This window comes from Cyprinodon tularosa, unplaced genomic scaffold, assembly GCF_016077235.1.
Source record: "Cyprinodon tularosa strain WSP-4 unplaced genomic scaffold, ASM1607723v1 ctg1, whole genome shotgun sequence".
Taxonomy (NCBI): domain Eukaryota; kingdom Metazoa; phylum Chordata; class Actinopteri; order Cyprinodontiformes; family Cyprinodontidae; genus Cyprinodon; species Cyprinodon tularosa.
The window spans coordinates 2,020,810-2,042,729 of record NW_024037781.1 but is presented as its reverse complement, the minus strand read 5'-3'; the positions used below and the strand labels follow the sequence as shown (position 1 = coordinate 2,042,729).

At 36.6% G+C, this 21,920-nt stretch overlaps 3 protein-coding genes across 6 annotated transcripts in view; 2 read left to right on the top strand and 1 right to left on the bottom strand.

Annotated features, from left to right (window-relative positions):
- The first annotated feature begins 6,702 nt into the window (after nucleotides 1-6,702).
- cenpl (centromere protein L) lies at nucleotides 6,703-13,534 on the top strand. Its single transcript, XM_038283718.1, has 5 exons — nucleotides 6,703-6,846; nucleotides 9,417-9,588; nucleotides 9,663-9,917; nucleotides 9,996-10,568; nucleotides 12,778-13,534. Exons 1-5 carry the CDS (start codon nucleotides 6,827-6,829, stop codon nucleotides 12,850-12,852), a joined length of 1,095 nt encoding a protein of 364 aa, XP_038139646.1. The 5' UTR covers nucleotides 6,703-6,826; the 3' UTR covers nucleotides 12,853-13,534.
- Nucleotides 13,535-15,909: 2,375 nt separating this feature from the next.
- LOC119782450 (FUN14 domain-containing protein 1) lies at nucleotides 15,910-21,696 on the bottom strand. 3 transcript variants are annotated; one of them, XM_038283461.1, is made up of 6 exons: nucleotides 21,258-21,696; nucleotides 20,037-20,119; nucleotides 19,634-19,802; nucleotides 17,695-17,770; nucleotides 17,027-17,161; nucleotides 15,910-16,785 (listed from the first exon to the last, which is right to left on the bottom strand). In XM_038283461.1, exons 2-6 carry the CDS (start codon nucleotides 20,059-20,061, stop codon nucleotides 16,708-16,710), a joined length of 483 nt encoding a protein of 160 aa, XP_038139389.1. In that variant the 5' UTR covers nucleotides 20,062-20,119; nucleotides 21,258-21,696; the 3' UTR covers nucleotides 15,910-16,707. The 3 variants fall into 3 exon arrangements, with proteins under 3 accessions (XP_038139389.1, XP_038139527.1, XP_038139461.1); XM_038283599.1 differs by having other exon boundaries at nucleotides 17,033-17,161; nucleotides 21,258-21,695; XM_038283533.1 differs by having other exon boundaries at nucleotides 19,634-19,799; nucleotides 21,258-21,693.
- LOC119782260 (histone demethylase UTY-like) overlaps nucleotides 21,311-21,920 on the top strand; it is a 29,156-nt gene continuing 28,546 nt past the window's right edge. For both annotated transcript variants that reach the window (XM_038283268.1, XM_038283184.1), the window contains exon 1: nucleotides 21,311-21,803. In XM_038283268.1, the coding sequence (XP_038139196.1) occupies nucleotides 21,625-21,803 (179 nt within the window). In that variant the 5' untranslated portion in view covers nucleotides 21,311-21,624. The remainder of the gene's footprint in view (nucleotides 21,804-21,920) is intronic.

The following is a 21,920-nucleotide window of genomic DNA, read 5'->3' as shown; positions in this document are numbered from 1 at the left end:
GAATCCACATCCTCATTTAAGTTAGGGAGTGATCATTTAGTAAAGAAATTGTATCCAGAAAAGCAGAGTTTATAGGTACAAGATGGTGTTTTAATAAAGCAAATAGGAAAGAATATGAAGGTAATATAAATGAGAAACATTAAAGATATGCAAAAATCAAAGCACTCATTAGAAAAGCTGCAGAATTAGGTAGAATTCAAAAACTGCAATAGAGGAAAAGACAAAACTTACAATGGTGGAAAAGTACATGCAGTGAAAGCAATAAATGATCGATATAAGGCTCTTAAAACCTAACAGAAAGATTTGACTGGAAATAATTAATAGAATATAAAAACAAAAGGGGAAAAGTAAAGTTACTAAAGAGGCACAAAAAGATAACTTATAAAGTACTCCTCCTGACCTGTTAGCTAGAACTTTCCACAGGATTTTAAGATACATTTTTAATACTGTAAAGTGCCTTGAGATGACATGTGTTGTGAATTTGGCGCTATATAAATAAACTGAATTGAATTGAATTGAATTAATACTACTTTAGTATTACTTATTGGGCTCATATTTCCACATCTATCTCTATTTTCTCCTGGCTTTTGTTATCGGTGCTCCAGTCATAGATTTGGTAAACTTCTTGTTTCGAATTCCTCCACAGAGACATCTTATAGTGCTCAGTGGCGCACTGCTGCCTTGCAGCAAGAAGGTTCTGGGTTCAAATCCTGGCCCAGGGTCTTTCTGCATGGAGTTTTCATGTTCTCCCTGGGCATGTGTGGGTTCTCTCCGGGTACTCCGGCTTCCTCCCACAGTCCAAAAAAAAAAACATGACTGTTAGGTTAATTGGCTTCTCTAAATTGTCCTTAGGTGTGAGTGTGTGTGTGAATGGTTGTTTGTCCTGTGTGTCTCTGTGTTGCCCTGCGATGGACTGGCAACCTGTCCAGGGTGTACCCCGCCTCTCGCCCATTGACTGCTGGAGATAGGCACCAGCACCCCTCGCGACCCCAATTGGGACAAGCGTGTAAGATAATGGATGGATGGACATCTTATAGTGTTTTAAGTAGCTTAGCTTTCATTTTTTTCTATAAATTGATTAGAAGGCCATCGGGCCCTGGGCCTTCACGCCGTCCACTGCTGCATTTAACTCTCCTTCTTTAAGGTCTTCCTCTAACTGTCCACTATGTTCCTAGAAAATATTTGGAATGTCTAACTTTTATAAAACAATTTATGAGCTCTGGGATCAAATTTAATTTCAGATTTATACAGATTTGTCTAATATGCATCAAACCTGTTGAACCAACTATCAGTTTTAGTCCGTGAGGCAGACACCCTGTCTACTATTAAGGGTAGCTAAAAACTTTCCTTTGTAATAAATCTTAATGTTAGAGTGGTTCAGGTTATCCTGAGCTATCTCTATAGTTATGCTGCTATAGGCGTATACTGCTGGAGGACATAGGGACCCTTTTTCATCATTCTGCCTTATTCTATCTCTATTCTCCCACTCTGCTGAATCTGTTAGTTCAATTTATAACGTTATGCTCTCTCTGCTTTTTCTTATAGTTGCTTCATCTGGTCTGTTCCTGGTTGGCTGTGACGCCATCCTGGAGAGAAATATCAGCTGTGCTGCTGCCATCAACACCACCAACATTATCCTCTGACATGGGAGCTGGGTCGGAGCTCGTGTGCCTGGCTGTGTGTTTCCTGGACAGGGCCGTCTGTGGAGCTGGTTGACAGACGCCTTTTGTATCTCTGCTTCTTTTTCTATGTCTGCTTCTGTCTATTGAACCCCAGTTGACCTCGACAGATGGCCGCTCACACTGGTTCTGCTGTAGGTTTCTTCCTGTTAAAAGGGAGTTTTTCCTCTCCACTGTCGTTACAAGCATGCTTAGTGTGAGGGATTGCCTACGATTGATGAGTCGATGCAATCAACTGGTTTTCCTTAGATAGAAAATTTTTAATTAATCTGACCGTATGATCTGGTTGAATTGTAAAGTACCTTGAGATGATGTGTGTTGTGAATTGGTGCTATATAAATACATTGAATTGAATTGAATTTCCCAAAATAATATATATTATATTGTATTGTATATTGTATATTGTGAATGGAGCAGCAGCTGATTCAACATTACACATAATAGACAGATTGCACTATAGGGCATTAAGGATGTGTTCAGGAGCAAAACAACCACTCCCATGAATTTATTGTTAATAGAAAATGGTGTGACTCTGTTAGGAAATAAAATAAATAAAATGGCCCTGACTAACTGGACAAATTAAGAAAATTCAATTCAATTTAACAATGCAATACTTCAGGGGTAGTTTTATGTTAACGAATGAAACAATAGGAAGGATCTTAAACTAGAAATTTATCACAGTTTATTGTCAGCTTGCTGCTATGCGGCGCATGAGGGGGTAAAAGGACATGAAATGGCAGATAAACTGGCCAAAAAGGCTATAGGGAAGGAAATAACAAATTTATATTCCATTTGGGAAATGTGAGGGTAAAGCAATAATAAAAAAGGAAGATGGAGGCAAAGAACATATTTATGATGTTATAAAAAAAAACTATCTACATTTTTACATCAAACTAAACTGAAAAATAGAGTTTTGTTTTTGAAGTCATGAAGTTAGATACTCTTGTACAGCAGGTGGAGACATGCTTCTTGAAGCTGTTGCCAGGTTCATATCCAGTCTGTATTTTTGCAGCAGCCCACCTTTTCACTGTGCTGACAGCAGATGAGATAATGAAAAAACACCGGGATTTCTGAGCAGTTATTACAAGATATGTCATTTTAATTGTATCATATTTTATCTGGACTAGGTCAATTCACTTTGTAAATGAATGAAGATTTTAAGCAGTCTAGCAAATATGAGTAAATATGAATAAAATATACAGCATTTAGCTTATATTATCACTGTGGAGACTGACTTTTTTTTACTGAGCTTTACTCCTTGATTGCTCTAGATTATCCTCCTTATTTAGTCCCAGTTTTAGTCCATGTTTTGCTCCCAAGTTAAATCATTATTGCTCAGTTTAGTTTAATAATCTCCCGTTGGATTTTTAGGACGAATTAAACCAACAATAAACTGAAATGAATTCTTAAAGCTTTCAGGTATTCCTCACAAACCCATAGGGTCCACAAAAAGAAAAAGAATCATTGCATTTTATTTTTTAAAAGATCAGCCACCCAAGAAAAGACCAACCACATTCAGAGAGAAGGTGCAGAACAACTCAGTTATCCTGCATTGATATAAGAGTAATTAAAGGGATGTTCTTATTTTATTAATAATTATCTTATTCATTTATTCTTATTTTGGGTAATTGAGTATGTTTAAAAACTTAATTTCCATCACATCTACCAAAATCAAACATCCACAGAAGTGCTGTCTCCTGTCATGGTAAGATTGTATTGAATCTACAGCCTCCGAGAAGGTCTGAATTGTTTAGCTGTTTTGTCAATTGTAAAAAAAAAAACAACAACAAATAAGATAATAACTTATGATTTTTAATCCTTAGCTTATTACCAAATATTTATACACAGTGTAGTTTGCACAGGCTTCAATTGCACTGGTTCCTGTATTACTGCCAGTAATCCAATAATAACTTATTAGTTCCCTATTGGTTATGTTACTTGAACTGCAGAATAATTAATAAACACAGTTGTGAAATTCTATATTTTATGGTCCATACCTTTTTACTTCAGTTCTCTGAAAATCACTAGAATATAGAAAATAATGGATATTGTGTGAACAATTTTCCACATAACAGTAACATTTACTGTGCTGTATAAAAAAAAAATCAACATTTTACAATTTTGTTTCAGTTAAATCCTCTGAAAACCTTCAACCTATAGCTGCATCTATCGTCATCTAACCCTGACAAGGGCAGCATGTCCAGATTCTTTCAAAATCTCCCTTCAAGGTTTGGTGAAAATCTGGCATCCCTGGAAACAGAAGGGAAGAAATAATAATGATCAGATTAAGAATAGGTCATACCCATTTAAATGACAATTCATATTTAATAGGGAGGAAAAATAATAATACATGTGAGGGATGTGGAGAGAAAGAGAACGTAGAACATGTAAAACGTATGAACCTAAAAGGGAGAAATTGAGAAGAATGGTGGAGTCTTAAAGGAATGTTGGGAAATGAAGGAAATATAAAGACTATTTACAGAAAAGAAGAAATAGTATCGTGTGAGCCATAGACATATATGGTGTGAGCAGTAGGTGGCAGTAACGCGGCGGTGACATGACTACCAACAGTTTTCATATGAGAAGAATGAAGATGAACCACGCGTTTAGAATTTGATTATAGAGGGGATGAATGTGTGGATGATATAGACCGATAGAATCTAAAGTTACGTATAAGTATGTAGTTTTTTTTTTCTTTTTTTTCCTCCTTATCTCTATATATGTTAACAGGGCCGGTTCTAGCCCTTTGGTTGCCCTAGGCGAGATTGAGTTTTGCGCCCCCCCCTCTCACTTTTGCAGTGCGAAATACCAGTACTGTTTTCAGCATCTGTTTAGTGCTTCATTGAGTTGTGTTTACAGTTCCACAAAGAGTGCTGTGCGGTGAATTGTGCCTACAGTTGTGCAAAGTGTGTGTTACAAAATTGCAAATTGAGTGCAAAGCAGTGTTTGTTCTTTTAGTTTTGTGAACTCAGTGAGTGGATTTGCTATAAGTATTAATAGTTTTAGAAATTGTGCTATAAGAATCAAGGTTGTGTTTAAGCATTCAGAAAAAAACTGTAACTTAGCATGGAGTGATGCATAGACAAATACCAGAATAGGTTTCAGTACCTTTTCTTTTTTATTATTTTAAATAATTTATTACACACTCAAAGTTAGGACTGTGCAAAAACACTTTTAACCATCTGTAAGGACACTTAGGTAAAGTATAACTAAAAAACTGGATTGAATCAATGAATGAATTTATTTCAGACAATTAACAAATTTAACACACATTAAACAAATATTAAATAAATCAATTTCAGAAATTACCAAATAACAATAAAAAATAATAAATATAAGAAATTCTTCAACCAAGGACTACATAAAAAAGTAATTGATAAACATTAAATTAAATTTTCTGTTCCAGTTCAATTAAATCATTTGAACATAAATAGAAATGAGATAAACAAAATTTTCCTCTAAATAAAATATATCAGGTATATTTACCCTGATTTCTGACATTGATTAGTGATTAAAGAAAGGATTAACCCTCTACAAACAAAAGTGCTGTTATGAATACCATTACAAAATTAAAAGTTTGAAGTTCTTGTAGTTCTATCTATCAGTTGTTTCAGGTATTTCTATTCACCTTCAAAATTGATGCAGCATTAAAATTTGACTCGTCTGGACTTCCTAATGGCAAATTCGTTGATGGTATCATCAAATGAGATTTTATTTGAGACCTTTTGGTTGATGCTCATCAGTGCAAGCCCATTGAGGCGTTCCTGACTCATCGTTGACCTCAGGTAGGTCTTTAGTAGTTTTAATTTAGAGAAGCTTCTTTCAGCAGACGCTACTGTCACAGGTAGTGTGACAGCAATTCTTAGGGCCACCCACATATTTGGAAAAACTTCTTCAAGTTTCTTCTCCTTCAAGTAAGTCAGAATTTCCATTGTCGTCACGCCAGCTTTTGGCAACACTAGGAAATCTTTCAACTCAAGTGCCAGTTCCCTCCCGTCAATATCTTTATGGTCACCATGGCTCAAAGTGTTGCTGAGGGTTTCGCACTCCTTTGCGAGTTTTTCCTCTGGCAAATTCTGAGAGTTAACCAACACTCCAAACTTCTCCTCAACATCACCTAAGAGTTTGAAGCGTTCTTGCAGTGATGTAACTGACACATCAACAATGACATTGAAAAAGGAAATTTCCAATTTCTTTAGCGCATCTCCCTCTGGCTCATCAGGGGATTCATAAGAGAACTGTCTTGGTTTTTCTCAGCCTCTTCTGCTTTAGGACAGTGTCCACATTCATCTCCTCACAGAGATCTCTTGCAGATAGCTGAGCAGAAGCGAACCCGGTGCTTCTGTAGCTGACCAGAGAGGCTTCAGTTGTTTTCAGGAGATTCAGAGCCACATCCAGTTGCATAGAGATTGACTGCAATGCTTTGCTGACATGATGAATTTTGGCCAGCATGTCATACCACACAACGCTACAAATGGAGAAGCGGTATGACCCAACCTCTTCAGCCAAAGACTGTGCCTCAGTTTGAATCATGGAATCAGTGGCTTTCTCCCTGATCTCAAGAAGGGCATCCCTCACCTCCGCTGTCTGGAATCTCACAGCCTGTACACTGTTAATGCGACTCTCCCATCTTGTGTCTGACCAGGATTTCACAGTTGTTTTGACATGGTGCTTTAGGATGGTCCACCTTTGTGTGGAGGCAGAGAATAGTGTAAAAATTCTCTGTAGGTAGCCAAAATAGTTCATTGCATCTGTGGAGCTTTTTGCTGCATCAGCAACAACAAGATTTAAAGTATGTGCTCCGCATGGGACAAATAAAGCCCTGGGATTTTGTTGCAAAAGTCTGGCTTGGACACCTTTTGACTTTGCCTTCATGTTGGCGCCGTTGTCGTAAGTTATGTGGAATGTGGCTCGTGATGCACTATCTACTAATTAACATAATGTTAATTAGTAGATAGTGCATCACGAGCCACATTCCATACCAGTAAGCGGCGGTAATGCTACTAAATGTTTGTTGCCAACCGCCAATAAATCCACGAAGAAGAAGAAGAAGAACCGCGCGACGTTCAAATCGGTTTCCGGTTTGTCATGTTTCTTTTCCCCTTGTGTTTTTTTCTTCTTTCTCATTTTCGGTCGGTAAACGGGACATGGATCGGTCTCAAATAAGGTAAAACTTTTCTCTTATTTCGGTGCTTTGCTAATGGTGACTATTTTGAACGCTTACTGCGAAACCAGTCTTTGCACAGGGAGACTCCACACAGACGGAGCAGCTAGCTAAACATCCCACTGAATATAATCCCACTAGTATTTTTCCCTTCTTATTTAGGTTGTTCAACAGATCAAGTCTTCATATGGTTTTGTTTTAGTTTGCATTTTCTTCTGGCTCAGATATAGCAGGTATGGGGCGAAAAGATTACGTTTTATGCTATAAACAACCCTTTTGTCTTAGGATGCCAGATTTTCACCAAACCTTGAAGGGAGATTTTGAAAGAATCTGGACATGCTGCCCTTCTCAGGGTTAGATGGTGCTAGATGCAGCTATAGGTTGAAGGTTTTCAGAGGATTTAACTGAAACAAAGTTGTAATTTTTTTTTTTTTAGCACAGTAAATTTTACTGTTATGTGGAAAATCTTTCACACAATATCCATTATTTTCTATATTCTGATGATTTTTAGAGAGCTGAAGTTAAAAAGTTAGGACCCTACTAAAATATAGAATTTCACAACTGAGTTTATTAATTATTCTGCAGTTCAGTCATTTATTATTGGATTACTAACACTAACACAGGAACCAGTGCAATCAAATCCTGTGCAAACTATTGACTATTTTGTAATAGGCTAAGGATTAAAAATAATAAGTTATTATTTTATTATTTTTTTATTTTTACAATTGACAAAACAGCTAAACAATTCAGACCTTCTCGGAGGCTGTAGATTCAATACAATCTTACCATGACAGGAGTCAGCACTTCTGTGGATGTTTGATTTTGGTAAATGTGATGGAAGTTAAGTTTTTAAACATACTCAATGACCCAAAATAAGAATAAATGAATAAGATAAGTAATAATAAAATAAGAACATCCCTCTGGTTACTCTTCTATCTAGTTGTTCTGCACCTTCTCTCTGAATGTGGTTGGTCTTTTCTTGGGTGGCTGATCTTTTAAAAAATACAATGCAATTGTTCTTTTTCTTTTTGTGGAGCCAATGGGATTGTGAGGAATACCTGAAAGCTTTAAGAATTTAGTTCAGTTTATTGTTGGTTTAATCGTCCTAAAAATCCAACGGGAGATTATTAAACTAAACTGAGCAATAATGATTTAACTTGTGAGCAAAACATGGACTAAAACTGGGACTAAATCAGGAGGATAATCTAGAGCAAACAAGGAGTAAAGCTCAGTAAAAAAAGCACTATCAGAATCAGAAATACTTTAATAATCCCAGAGGGAAATAACTTTTTTTTATACTAGGGATAGAGAAAAAAAAACCCTTTTCATTTGATCCTACACTTCAGTCGCCACAGTGATCATTTAAGCTAAATGCTGTATCCTTTATTCATATTTACTAATATTTGCTAGACTGCTTAAAACCTTCATTCATTTACAAAGTGAATTAACCTAGTCCAGATAAAATACGATAAAATAAAGATGACAAACCTCGTCATAAATGCTCAGAAATCCTGGTATTTTTTTTTCCATTTTTTAGCATGGAAAATTGGGGATATGGAGTGAGAGCGTGTAAAGACACTGAGATACATGAGTCGCACCCAATGGGTGAGAGTTGACAGCCATTGGGATCATATTGAATTAACCTCTATTATGATCTCCAAACAAAAAAAAAAAAAAACAACAATACACATGTGTATGATGTTATTCACGTGCAGGGCTGGAGTTGTGACAGGAATATCTCCAGAACAGCTCCAAATGACATAAAACTCATATGGGCGAGTAGAACATGATGTAATAACGTAAAATCAAGCCGGCGTTCCCCTTTAAGAATTGATGTCAATTTAAGTTATGGAAGCACAAGGATTTAAATGATTGGGGGAAAAAAAAACAAATTCAGATTTTTATAAAAATCAAATCTTCATAGATAAAAAGTATTCAATTAATTGATAAATTTGATGAATCGCCCATCACTAGGACTATGTCTAAACATTGCGTCTGTGTTAGGGGAAAAAACGAAAACCTTCTGGATTAAATCTGTATTTTATCTGAACTTCCATATCAATGCGTTCTTTTTTTCTGTTTACATTTGATCACTGCTGCACTTTATGGAATGGAAATGTTCTGAAAGCTGTACAAAACGACAATGTGTATTAAAAAATGACAAAAAAAGATGTCTATGTCACCTTTTAAAGTGACAGATGCAGGTGAGCTCCATATATAAATACAGAGTTGAATTTTAGGCATGCAGGTTTGAAGCCCGAACTATTATGCAGCCTCTGTTCTTAGCTTTGATTAAATATAAGGAATATATAACAATGTAACTATTTATCAACTACTAGAATACAGTACACGTAGAACCTGGCCTGCTTGTAAAAAATGTAAAAAAAAAAAAAAAAAAAAAGAGCAAAGCTAATGTTTACACACTTTCTGGTGTAATTGTTTAAATGATTTTAGTTTATGGTTATTTATCTGCCTAAACTGCCAAGAAGACAATCTGAACTGAAATATTTTTGTTTGTTTGTGTTGAAATCGTGCTCCTAAATCTCCAACTCATTCTCCTCCCTCCGCTCCAGTGTAGGGAGGGCTACCCTGGGCAGTGCTGTGAGGAGCAGAAGGAAAAGCCGAAGCCAGCGGCAGTCGATGCGCAGCGTCTTTGGCGTCGCGTCGAGGCTCGGCCTGACTCCGGCGCTGACCACACAGAGGCTCAACACCAGCAGGAAACCATACAAGTCCCAAACAATCACTGTAAGTTTTTTTTTTGCTTTGTGAAAAGTTTTTTTTTTTTTTTTTCTCTGAGCGTATTTCTATTGATTTCAAAGGAGAAGATTAATCCAGAGCACCTGGCCTTGCTGGTGAAACGCCAGTGGAAGTTATCCTACGTCACTCCTCTCTACCAGTTCAGACACACCCAGATGACGACCTATGCTCGAAGGCTCTCTGCGTTCATCGCTGCGGAGAAGCAGAAAGGACTGGCGGTGGAGGTGGGGGAGCTCCAGGACACCTTCAAGGTCTGTTTTTCTGTGCTGCAGGGAATGTCGGAGGCGAAGGACGATCCTGAAGCCGTCCTCATCCAGGTACAGGCGGGCAAATGTGGTGGTTTTGTTAGAGCGGTTTTCAGGTTTCTCATCATGTTGTCTCGTTTTTCTTTACAGGTCAAATCAAGGCCTATGTTTGCAAAGCAGGATGAACCACAGAAGACGGTGTGGAGCGGGTGGCTGGCCTGCGTCGACGGTAACCCGGAATACCTGAACTCGCTTCCTACGGATTTTACCTGCTTGCCTCTCTTTGGCAGCAACGGGGCAGAGGGTCTCTCCTCTTTGGTCAAGTCTTGGTTCCAGATCAACTTTGACTGTTGCTTCGGCCCTCTGGATATCGGCGAAACCAGCCTGGAGTGGCTCGCTGCGTTATGGACCAACTGCAACGGCAAATCCAACATCCAGAGCTTGAAAATGCATTGGACCATCCCAGCCGTGCACGCACTACACGTGGAGTACACAGTCAGCGCCGACGATGCGTGGGCGCTCTGGTGCAGCATCAGGGGGAGGTCACTGGAGGAAAGCAACGGGACGGAGGAGGAGGGATGCATTGACATCGAGGAGGTGAAGAGCTTCATGCAGGGGCTCATGGGCCACTTTTACAGACACTTCAGATTGGACCTATCAACCGGGAACCTGAACCAAATCTCCACTGCTCTGGGGTCAGCCACACTAAATGACAGGATAAAGGTATTGAAACAAATGCATCAATACTAATCAAGGTTTTTTTTTTCCCAATATAGAAATAAAACCACTGCATTAGATGTTAAAATTAGGTAAATAATAAACCAAATATCCTAAAATACTCATTTGAAATACTTTTCTATTCATTCTTTCACATTAAATAGTTTTAAATCCAACTGAGTTTGGTTCTACATCTTTAAATGGACCCAGGTTGACAATTGGTCTGTTCCTTTTTCATCATCCCCTCAATTATATGGAATCTACTAACACTATATGTGGACAAACAGGCCCATACCATGATGCTCCCACATCCAAATTCAAATCCAATTGGTAAAAGTATTTCTTCTGCACAATCTTGTTCTTTAATATTCATGACAACTTCTTTTATTCTTAAGGCATTTGAGTTTTTGAAATGCCAGCACTTGCACACAAAGTCTGTTTGCCAGCATCGTTTATAAACATTAAAGGTGTTGTGCAGGATTTTGGTAAATTATTTTTATAAAACCCGCCCTCTCTAATTAAAAAAAGATGCACATGTGCAACTCTGTACCCGCTCTCGAGAGGGAACACCAATTAACGCATGCACAAGCCCATTTCTCCTTGTCCACACTCTTTTTAAAAGCTGCTGTTTGCATTGCTCATACAAGCTTACTGTTTCCAAACGTCCCCTCTAACCCCTAAATCCCTCAATCACTATATAGAGCGGGAAATATATAGTAGAGTTTATATTGAACTCAGGTAACTGACCGTTCAGACAGATGATCACTACTTTTTGCTCTCCGTTGGTCACTTAACTTCTCCTCCACCGCACGGTACCTGCGCCATCTTTGTTATTAATCGCTGTGACAGCAAATCCCATAATGTTTTGCGAGGATATATCTGCCTCTTCGGAGGGCTTTCATTTCTTCTTGTACACTCTGTAGAAACTTTTTCTCTTACGACCCTCGGCCATTTTCAAAGAACCGCAGTGAGAAAGGTGAGCTTCAATGACTGTCTGAAAGTGTAGCTCACCACAGATATATTCCTGAAAATGCGCATAGGTAGAAAAAGATAGCTAACAGGGGAGGAGCGCGTAGGGCAGATTTACGTAAACATATCACCAGAATGATCAACAATTAGGAGGACCACTTATTTAGATGATCCACCCGGAAATAAAAGATCGTCCTCTATAACTTTAACTGGAACATTACTTGGAAAATAAATTATTTCCAACTAGAAAAGAACTTAAAGAGCGCAGCCCTCTGCCAAGCAGAATATTTTGCCCCAAATTGTAGCTTCCACCTGTAGCTAAAAAATTACCAAATTTAAATGACTTGTTTCCAGGCATGAGGCTAACCTTCGGTGAAAAGTTTTCATAAAATCTGTTGGTATGTTTTTAATTAATCCTTCTAACAAACGAACAACCTTTTCTTGAGTAAAATAGTTCCGGACTTTTTGAGTCTGATGCTGTCAATAGTTAGTCACTACTGCCACCTTGTGGTGTAGTGTGGAATTGCTTGTTCTGCCAAATTTCCCTATTTCTCAATGTTGGAAAATCTTTTAAAGAATCCTGTATCCTGATTAAATTGAGGATCATCACCAAAATGTAACGGATTATTCCTTTGCATGTGGGACACCTGATAAAAATGTCATTAATGATAATATATATATTTTTTATTATTTATTTATTAATTAAATTAAAAAATATATGATAATAATAATAAATAATAACATTTAGGGTTGAAATAATCAGATTAATCGTGATTAATCCATTATTGAAATAATCATCAACTAATTTAGTAATCCAATAATTGTAACTGGAGTATAGAGACTGTAAAATTTACCTTTAGCTGTCAGAGCAACCCATTTAGAGTAGTAATTATATCAGAATTGTAAAAAAAATTAACATTTTGCATTAAAAAAAAAGTTTTCGTCTGTCAATGTGCTCTAACCAGAACTCCTCAAGTGGAAACGTTTTAATTACATCTGGTTTAATTTAGTAAAATATCTCCTAAGGAACCTTTTGCTATCCAATTAATTATTGATCAATCAAAGAAATATGACAGATTCATCAATTTGTAATCTAGTTGTTAGTTGCAGCCCTAATGAAGTTGAGAAGCTTCACCCGACTGTTACAGCCTGTTACATGCAACCTTTCTGTAGGATCTACGTTTCTATATTTTGTTTTTTAACCTGTGAAACACTTAAGACTAATGTTTGTCTTCTTTTATTGCAGGTTTCCACCAGCATATATTTAATCAGCACCCTGAGGCTTCTCACAGAGTTGGCCCTCCTCAGACTGCCCATCTGACACTACATTCTTATTTTTAAATTACATTTTTTTTGCAGTTTTTATTTAGAAAATTACAAACGGCAAAGATATTTTTAAGTGTCATTTTATTTCTAACCTGCTCCTTTAGAGATATATGTTGTTCCTTATTATGTAGCGTGATGAAAGAACCATTCCGGTGTTGTAAGCTGTCACGGCTCCCGCAGATACGCACCTTGCTGTAAATATCCTGATTTTTACTCTAGATTGTGTATTTTGTAGATATAAATGAAATCAAAGACAGATTTTTTTTTTCTTTGCATTTTACCCCCTGTGCCATTGTTTGTACATTGTTAAATTTGGGCATCTTCTTTGCCCAATCCGCCTTTTATTTGTGTATCCATCCATCATATTAACCATTTATACTTTCATCCATCTGCGTATCCTTTGTATCGTGTTAAAGTCTGCAGGTTTTGAAGCTTCAGTACTAACTCTGATCTCTCCAGAAATATATCAGTAGGTAAACCTTACACTTTGGCACTTGTACTTTCAAGATTAATTCAGAAATCCATTTTTTTTTTTTAAAGTGTTTTTATGGCATGAGTGGTAAATACAGGATTAATGTCAGAGGTGTTTAAGAACACATGTAATATAATTTACTAATTGTGTTTTTAAGTTTTATTGGATCATAAGTTGCTCAAATAAAACAACAATTTAATAATAATTGATCTCACATCGGAGAAGTTCACCTCTGCATTTAACCCATCCTTTATTAGGGCTGGGTTAAGGGTCTTGCTCAGAGTGGCACTCTGAGGGAGTGGGGCTCGAACTCAGAACCTGATTCGAATATTAACCGAAGATTCCTGTTTGCAGAATTGGTTTATATTAAGGCTTTTCTGCATGATTTTTTCAGACAGTTTGTCATGAGGAGAAGATCAAGTCCTTTCAAGTACAATAAAAAATGATATATGTTCTGACTGCAGGAGCTGTATTTTCATGCATGAAATATTAAGACATCAATTTAACACATTTCTTTGTTATTTAAAGTTAGTGAGCCAGTGTTCTCAAACTGCGTATTAATATGACGTTTAATGCACCATGTGAGCAACAGATCCCACAACAATCTAGAAATAAGTTAACTTGTCCGGTCATATTCGGAATCCAATCTTCTGAAAGTACTTAAAATATAAATTATTACATACTTTTCAATAAATGAACCAGAGGGATCCATGTTTGTCAAAGAACACTACTGCCACCTACCGGTTTGTGACGTCACGGTGCGGTATCGGCTGTTGATCAAGTCCCAGTGCTGTATCCTGTGTTACTATTATCCAAGTCTTCTTGAAAACATTCTGCTTCTTCGAAATGTTGGCTACATATGACGTGTTTTTCTTTGGCTAGAAGTTCGATGGCAAACCCTGCCTCTTTAATTTGGCAATCCAACGACGAATGAATCGGGAAGGTGACATTTTTTAAATTTTTTTCCACTTTTACCCGATGTATTGCAGGGTTTCCGCGGGTCATTAAAAGTCATGAAATTATGTTTTAAATTAAGGCCTTAATTGGCATTAAAATTAATTAAATATGCTTATTGTGGCATTTAAAATGCTTTATTAAAAAATGTTTATAAAAACAATTTCGTCAGACATTCCGTAAGACATATATCGTCAGACATATATCGCAATATATTTGCGTGGAACTGCTTCCGGTTGATCGCAAAGCTTTATGTTCAGAAAAGAAGCTTGAGTTGAAGAAAAAGCTAGAGAATGGGGGAAAAAAAGCAAATTTAGACAAAAGTGGCTGGAAAACGAGGAATTCGGGACATGGCTGCAGCCTGTCGACGGGTACCTGTTGGTGGCATTAAAATTATTTCTAAGACCATATGTATATACGATAATTTGCAAATGGAATGAGTGTTTTTACTCTTTAAGATAATTAGATAACATGCGCTTTAAAATAAGACAATGGAGTCTTATTTTAAATAGATTGTCTTGTTCTATTGGAAGTGTCTCATTTACCTCCTCAAATCAAGAACAAATGGACTTATTTTAAGAAAAAAAATGACTCAAGATTTTTTATTTTTCCAGTGCATTATCCAACACTGAACAGACATAATTGATTGCAACAGCAACTGTACTTATGTTGATGCAGCAATGGCTTCACCGATTTCATAATAGTCGAACAATAACGTCCGATTCTCATATTGATCTCAGAAACATCCCACCACTTTCAGATACTTAATTGTTTTGCTCTCAAATATATTCACTTAAGGATTTTTTTTTGTCCTATAGTCTGTTACTTATTAAAGAAGAGTATATAAAACAAGACGAGAATTGATTTCTATTAAGATAAAAAAACTTTTTTTTAGGTTTTTTTTAGTGTAACAGGTTGATAGAAAGCGCTGAGAAATGTCCCATATCTTGGTGATGGAGCCTCCATGCACCAAACACTGGATTGTTTTTGTAGATTTTTTGGTACAATCAGGCATCCAGACCGAACGGAAAGTCTTGCCTTGATCAATCTGGAAAACGTTTCTGAATTTCTCTACAGAACAGTCTGTAAGAATCCTCTTAGCTTGTTCACTTCTTCCGATAATGTAACTCAGTCGATCTAGAGCCGACAAATAGCTGAGTTTTTTTTATTTTTAAATGTGACTTTCTGACTTCCATCCCTTTAGCTTGTTTTAAAGCATTTTAGATTACCGTATTTTAGCTGAACAGACTTTCATCTTGGAGATGGAAGCCTTTGTTTCTATCTGCAATCCAATCATGCAGAACTACTACTTTTTAAAGTTATATTTAAGAACAGCCTGTTTTAATAAGTGATTTAATTTAGAAAAAAACAACATCCATGTAAGACCTGTTACTTCAGTGTTTGCTATGCAGATGCAATAACTGATCAGGTTGGTGATGTTTGACATAACTGAATAAAATCATTATAAATGAGCCTGCATGAGTTAGGCTGACGTCAAACTCCTGACTAGAATTATTTGCCTTTAAATTGCATTTTCTTTAAAGTTATTATAGTTATTTTCTTATCTATAAGCAAAGCCCCCATTAAAAAAAAAGCAGACGAGGAATTTTCAGTCAACAAATCCAGACAAATCCAGCCATATTTATTCAAGGAAAAAAAAGATCACAAATTAAACGCAAGCAGTATTATCAAAATAAAGTTAAATATAAACAAAGAGCAACAACAAAAGCATCAGATTTAGTGACCTCAAGAACAATGATATAACACAACAGCTTATTGCACTTGTAAAAAAAAAGGCAAAAAAATGTAAGCAACGTAGACTTTGCTGAGTTTAAATCCTATAAATAAATGCAGTTATGTTGTTGCCACAGAGACTCACAACTACAATAGGCGTCACAGAGTCAAAGCTGCTGCTTGATTAAGCTTTGAAATAACCAGACTTTTCCATAATACAGTTTTGTTGTAGTTAAACACGATCATCCGGTCATTAAAAAGCCTTTTTTTGATCATGCTCTCCGTTGCCAACCGCGTCTCCATAAGAAAACTTACCTTCCTAAACAGTGTTTGGGGTTCCAGACTCATCACACATTAAAAAAAGGTAAATCTCAGGATTATTTCGGAGTTTGGCAACATATTCCTGATCCTTCAATCCTATATGAAATATTTAAATTTCTCAGGTAAATTGACCTAAATATTTACAACGGTACCTTAATCGGGGGATTTCAGAACCTACCTTGCAAAAAAAAGCATGAAAGCCACTGTTACAACAGGCCATGCTTACAACACATTTAACATAAACTCCTCTCTTTCTCTCTCTTCATGATGAGATAAATCAGGAGACACGTGGGGTAAAGAGGTAAACGATGGTGAGGGATGTAGTGATGAGATTCACAGTAGATGGGAGGTACAGCAGGAGCAGCAGCTTTAGGAGGCGAGTCCCAAAAAGAAGCCGCCAACGAACCCGCTGGTCAGCACGATGTTCCTCTTAATGAAATCTGTGGCCTGCATAAAAGGAGTGGGGGAGAGGAAATTTCTTATCTCAGGACTAATTTTCTTGGCTTTAATGCAACTGTTGTAACATAACACTAGATGGCACTGATCTGTTTCAGCTGGAATATTGAACTGGAAACCATAAAACACATTATATTCCAATTCTAATATGTGACATGAAAAACAGAAACACAAAATCTGACCAAGATAGAGTTTAAAAAATAAAGAATAGCAGAAGGTTTATTCCAGGTACCTTTACCTCCTCAATGAATGTGTGTATTTCAGGGGCTGCTTTGTTTGCTTTCTTCTTCAGGTGCTTCTTTGCTTTGTTTACGTCCTTCTCCACCTTTTTCCAGTCCACCTGCACGTAACCACTGTGATTGGCAATCTGTAAGAATAATCTACTATCAATGCTTCTGTTCACTTTGATATTCATCATTCCGAACAGCCCTGGGTTTAAATAAAGTGGACTGATGTGATCAAATGGCAGATTGATGGGTTAAAAAATGAAATGTTGGTTGGACTGGCATATTGACGCATGGGTTAATTGATTGATGGCCAGATTGGCAATACATCATGGATCAATGCAACATTTTTATGTGGGTGTCTGATCATAAACAGTAAAAGAAGCACATGGCATGTTGGTAAAAGAGAATAAAGATGATGTAGAAGCCCTTTTAATCTACATAAAAGCTTCATCGAACAAAATGATCGACCGATATGAAAGAAATATGCACCCAGATGGCTTGTATCCAGCCATTGCCAGCTCACACAAAGCTTTCCTTTCTGCTGTCAAGAGAGGACCAGCTTACTGTACAGTCTGCCTCTTCACTCCTCATTAAAGCTGGCCGTATATAAGTATACAGCAGCTGTTTCTTTCAAGGTAATGTAAACTTATTTTATTTTTTACTAAGCACTTACCTGCAAAAGAAGAAATCCTCCACCGATGGCAGTAGCTGCAATTTTCCCGACTCTCTGGAAAACATAGCCGGCACACCTGTACGGGTTGACAGACGGGGTGGATTGGTTTCTAGAAGGCTAAGGCTAAAGAACTGGGCTTTGCAGAAGAACTTAAAACTAGATAAAGGTTGCTTCAAATTTAATTGGAAATTATTTGAGCAGACCAAAATAAAGTAGGTATGTTTTGGTGAGGGTCATGAAATCTATTTTTTTCCAACTGTTAAAGCTACCATAAAAAAAGGATTTAGAGCGCATTTACCTACTGTGTGATTAAGCAAAGTTTTCTGTTTTTGTTTTCCTTTTTAAAGCGGTATTTCACAGCCTCAAAGTCATAAAGCTCTGAACAGTATAGACATAAAAAATAACCATAAACAGCATATTAATATCATGATTTAAAACCCTAGGTGAACAAAATGTTTTTTATATTTTATTTTTATTATCTGGACTTAAAATAGGCCATTAGGACATGTGTATGTTTTGATCTTCACCATGCCCCTTCAGGTTCAGCATATATTGTTTAACCATAAACTCCTAATCTTAAATGTAGAGAAGCATTCCCACAGCATAACGCTGCCACCACTTGGCCTGAGCCAATTACCAGTACCGAGGTATAGCCAGGTGAAGTTATTCATTGCTAACTACAGTAGAAAGCTATGTTACTCTGACAAGCAAAAAAAAAAAATAAAAAATACTACAAAATAATGATAATAATAATAATAATTGAACTTTATAGATCTCACACTGGAAAAATTTACTTCTATATTTAACCCATCCCCTTGCAAGTGTAAATTAAGAAATAAATATTGCAAGTGTTTGATAACCATCACATTTGGAGACACTTTTTTGTAATTGTTACAATTTATATTTGATTCCTTCTACGATGACAGAGAAAAATTATACTTTTTTTCATTTTAAAAATGCCTCGTCTACAAATTAGACTAAAAACTTTTATTCAAGAGCTTTTACTCAAGGGTATGCTCAGAGAATACTTGATGCATGGCGTGATCCTGGGGTGCTTTTCATGCAATTAAACTAAAAAAAAAATTCACTTCTGACTTTTAGGGCATCTGCATAGTTTAAGAACTTGTGTTAAACTGTTTTTTATTCAGGGGTATGAAATGAATGGAAACTGAATAAAGGGAAATTGCAACCTATTTTATGCACCTATTACACTAAACTCAAATACCCCTGGGGGAAGGGGTACTATTGAAAATTACTATATAGGCAGGCACGGAGCTAGATGGCCCCTACCATCCCCCAAGTGGAATATTAAAAATCTTCATATATAAACAATTACTTGACAACAAAAACATTGTGGTTAATTATGCAGATCAATACACTACCATTAAAGATGATAAATACAAAATTAATGCTCTTTTCAGAGCTAGATTTTTTGTCTTATGGGGTAAAGACAAAATTATGTGTTTCTGCAAGTCATCTAGGAGTCTTCGGTAATATCATAGATAACTATTTTAGCACAAACTTAATATATAATAAATTTATGTAGATATTAGTACATGTAAGTATCAATTTTATGCAGAATGTGAACCTGAAAGAATTTTATCCACTGTACCTTTTATTTAGACGGATGTTGAAATATATGCATCTGTTTAGAAAGGCTGTAGGAAAGGATAGTTTGTCTTTATTTAGAAAATATGGATGTTTTGCATGTTCATTTTCCTGTTGGAACAGTGTAGATTGACCATGAGGTTCTGGCGCCTATTTGCTTTCAGCCACCCCTCAGTGTACATTGGTTATTTCCTGGCCACCCTTATAAAAATGTTCTGGCTAAGCCTCTGAATATAGGTATGTATTAAAATACTTAGACTGGTTTGTTTCAGTTAATTAACACTTAAAAACGGGTGAACGATATTAGTGTGACCCCCTCCCCCATCATTACCAGCCTGTCACCCCTCCCATCATGATCTGGGTAGCCACGGAATACTTCTCAGCAATCGGCCCGGAGTTGTTCCCGAACACCCGGCTCCACCACTGGTGCCTCCGGGCATATTCTGTGAGGTCCACCACCTCATACACCTCGTCTTCGCTGTCTGGGTCATCCTGTCCTGCTGGGAGCGAAAGAAAATGTATCAGTCGAGCCTCCAAACCCTGGTGCTAGCTTCTACCTGTTTAAACAGGGAGTTAAATAGCTAAATAATGTTAGCTGGCTAGTGTTAAATGGCTTTCGGCTTTTCGGACAGTGTATTTTTAAATGTTCACAATACATAATTTTAGATGACTATATAAAAACAGCAAAAAAAATAAAAAATTTCTCCAAAAAATTACAAAAAACAACTGCTAACCTTCCCTCTGGTCCACCGTCGCCATTTTGGAGACACCAGTTATGTCACCAGGATGTTGACAATTTTAAGCCACGCCCACATCACTACGTTTTGCCACGTCACATGGTAAAAACAAAAAAACATTTAATTTATTTAGGTTCAGCGGTTTAGGAAATCGTTTTTTTTTCTTCATCTAAACAACACTTGATGAAGAACAGAGATTGTTTCTCGACTCATATTTTTTTTGCTGTTATTTTTTTTAGGGAAATATAAAAGGATGTATAGATAAAAGTGCCGCTTTTCATAGTGATTGGTGTTAAGAGCACATTATCTTGTTCCTACTCATTTCAGAAGCAAAATATCCAAAATACGTAGAAAAATATAGATTAAAGTATCTATTTAAATAGCTTACATATAAATAAAAAGGAGAAAAAAAGATTTTAAGCTTATTGGTTAATTTTTAAATACATTTTGTGTTTATATAGCTGTTAATATGGACCTATGTGTGTAATAAAAAAAAAAGCCTCGACGATAATGATGATAAAGGGAAGAAAATATGAAGTTTAAAAATTTTTGCTTTTCTATAGCTCTTAATTTTTCTAAAATTTTGTCTTGTTATAAAAGTCCGTATGATAATAATGGATTATGATAGTTAAAACGCTTGAGTATTATTATGAGCTGCATTCAAATAAGGTATAAATTATTTAAACACATATTCTAAATATATGCAATTAACTGCAACATAAGATCATCAATGTTTCTTGAGATGAAAATATAATTATTATATTAAAGAAAAACTCTGGATTACAGAAGAATTTTAGTGTAACAATAATGATGAATTATTAAAATAAAAAAAAAAACAATTAAATGTATACACCAGAAAATAATAATAAATAAATGTTTATTATGACAATAGAATGTATGTAAAGGGCAGATGGTTAAACCAGTACAAAGCTCATTTAAATTAATATCTATATATTAGAGACTTAGGCATTTATTTTGTCATTTTGTATACACGAGTGTAAACAAAAATACATTTCGTTTAAAACAGCTCTAGACAAGTTCATTTATTTTTAAGTGCAGCCTTGAAAACAGTAATAAATACATAAAGAAAATTGTAATATAAACATATGACTGTATATTTACAGTTCTAACAATTTCTTAAATATATCTTATTATTAGTACAATAATTTGTCATTTTCAGGGACAAATTTACATTTAAAGATAAAAAAAATGATATACCAAAGGAGTCATATGGTAGGAAACGGACGCTGCTATTGGCTAAGATGGAAAGAGAGGGCGTGGCCAGAGCAGCGCGTGGGTTCGCTTGGGTTTCACAATTATAACAACTTTATCTTCGCGGCCGAAACGTATTTTATGGTGAAATCCTTCCACCTCGGATGCTGCACCGACTTACGTACATCCCAACGACAGGATAACATGACTTTGTGATGAAAAATGTGAGGAGATACCCGGAGAGCGCTTTTGTGCCCCCCCGACAGGATTTACTACACCGAATCGCATCTCATCATCCCGGGGAAAAGTTTTTCATCGTTTTGTTATCTTCGGCTTCCTTCCTTTGATTCGGCGGTGCAGAGCGTTTCGTCTCATGCAGTCTTGCGGCGTCTCCCTCGCCGCCGCCGCCTGCGCCGCTGCCCGGAGTCTCGGCTCGGCTTCTTCTGCTGGTGATGAGGGAAAGAAAATGGCGGCGGGAAAAGCGACTGAAACAGAGGAGGACTTTCCGACACTGACAGCCCAGGAGAGGGAGACTCTAGTCGGGATCGACAGGTCGGGAATTTCAACTCCACGCACTTATATTTAAGCTCAAATTCGCAAAATTAATCCCGTTTTCCCCCATTGCGTGTTGAAAATATCCCCGAACCGCCCCGCGAATGATACTGTGTT

What these genes read in the sequence shown, in the direction of transcription:
- cenpl (XM_038283718.1), top strand. Translation starts at nt 6,827, where the DNA reads ATGGATCGGTCTCAAATAAG. An exon ending in ATGGATCGGTCTCAAATAAG is followed by an intron (nt 6,847 to 9,416) that starts GTAAAACTTTTC and finishes CCTCCGCTCCAG; the next exon opens with TGTAGGGAGGGCTACCCTGG. An exon ending in ACAAGTCCCAAACAATCACT is followed by an intron (nt 9,589 to 9,662) that starts GTAAGTTTTTTT and finishes TTGATTTCAAAG; the next exon opens with GAGAAGATTAATCCAGAGCA.
- LOC119782450 (XM_038283461.1), bottom strand. Translation starts at nt 20,061, where the DNA reads ATGGCGACGGTGGACCAGAGGGAAG. An exon ending in ATGGGAGGGGTGACAGGCTG is followed by an intron (nt 17,771 to 19,633) that starts GTAATGATGGGG and finishes CAACCCGTACAG; the next exon opens with GTGTGCCGGCTATGTTTTCC. An exon ending in GAGGATTTCTTCTTTTGCAG is followed by an intron (nt 17,162 to 17,694) that starts GTAAGTGCTTAG and finishes TTATTCTTACAG; the next exon opens with ATTGCCAATCACAGTGGTTA.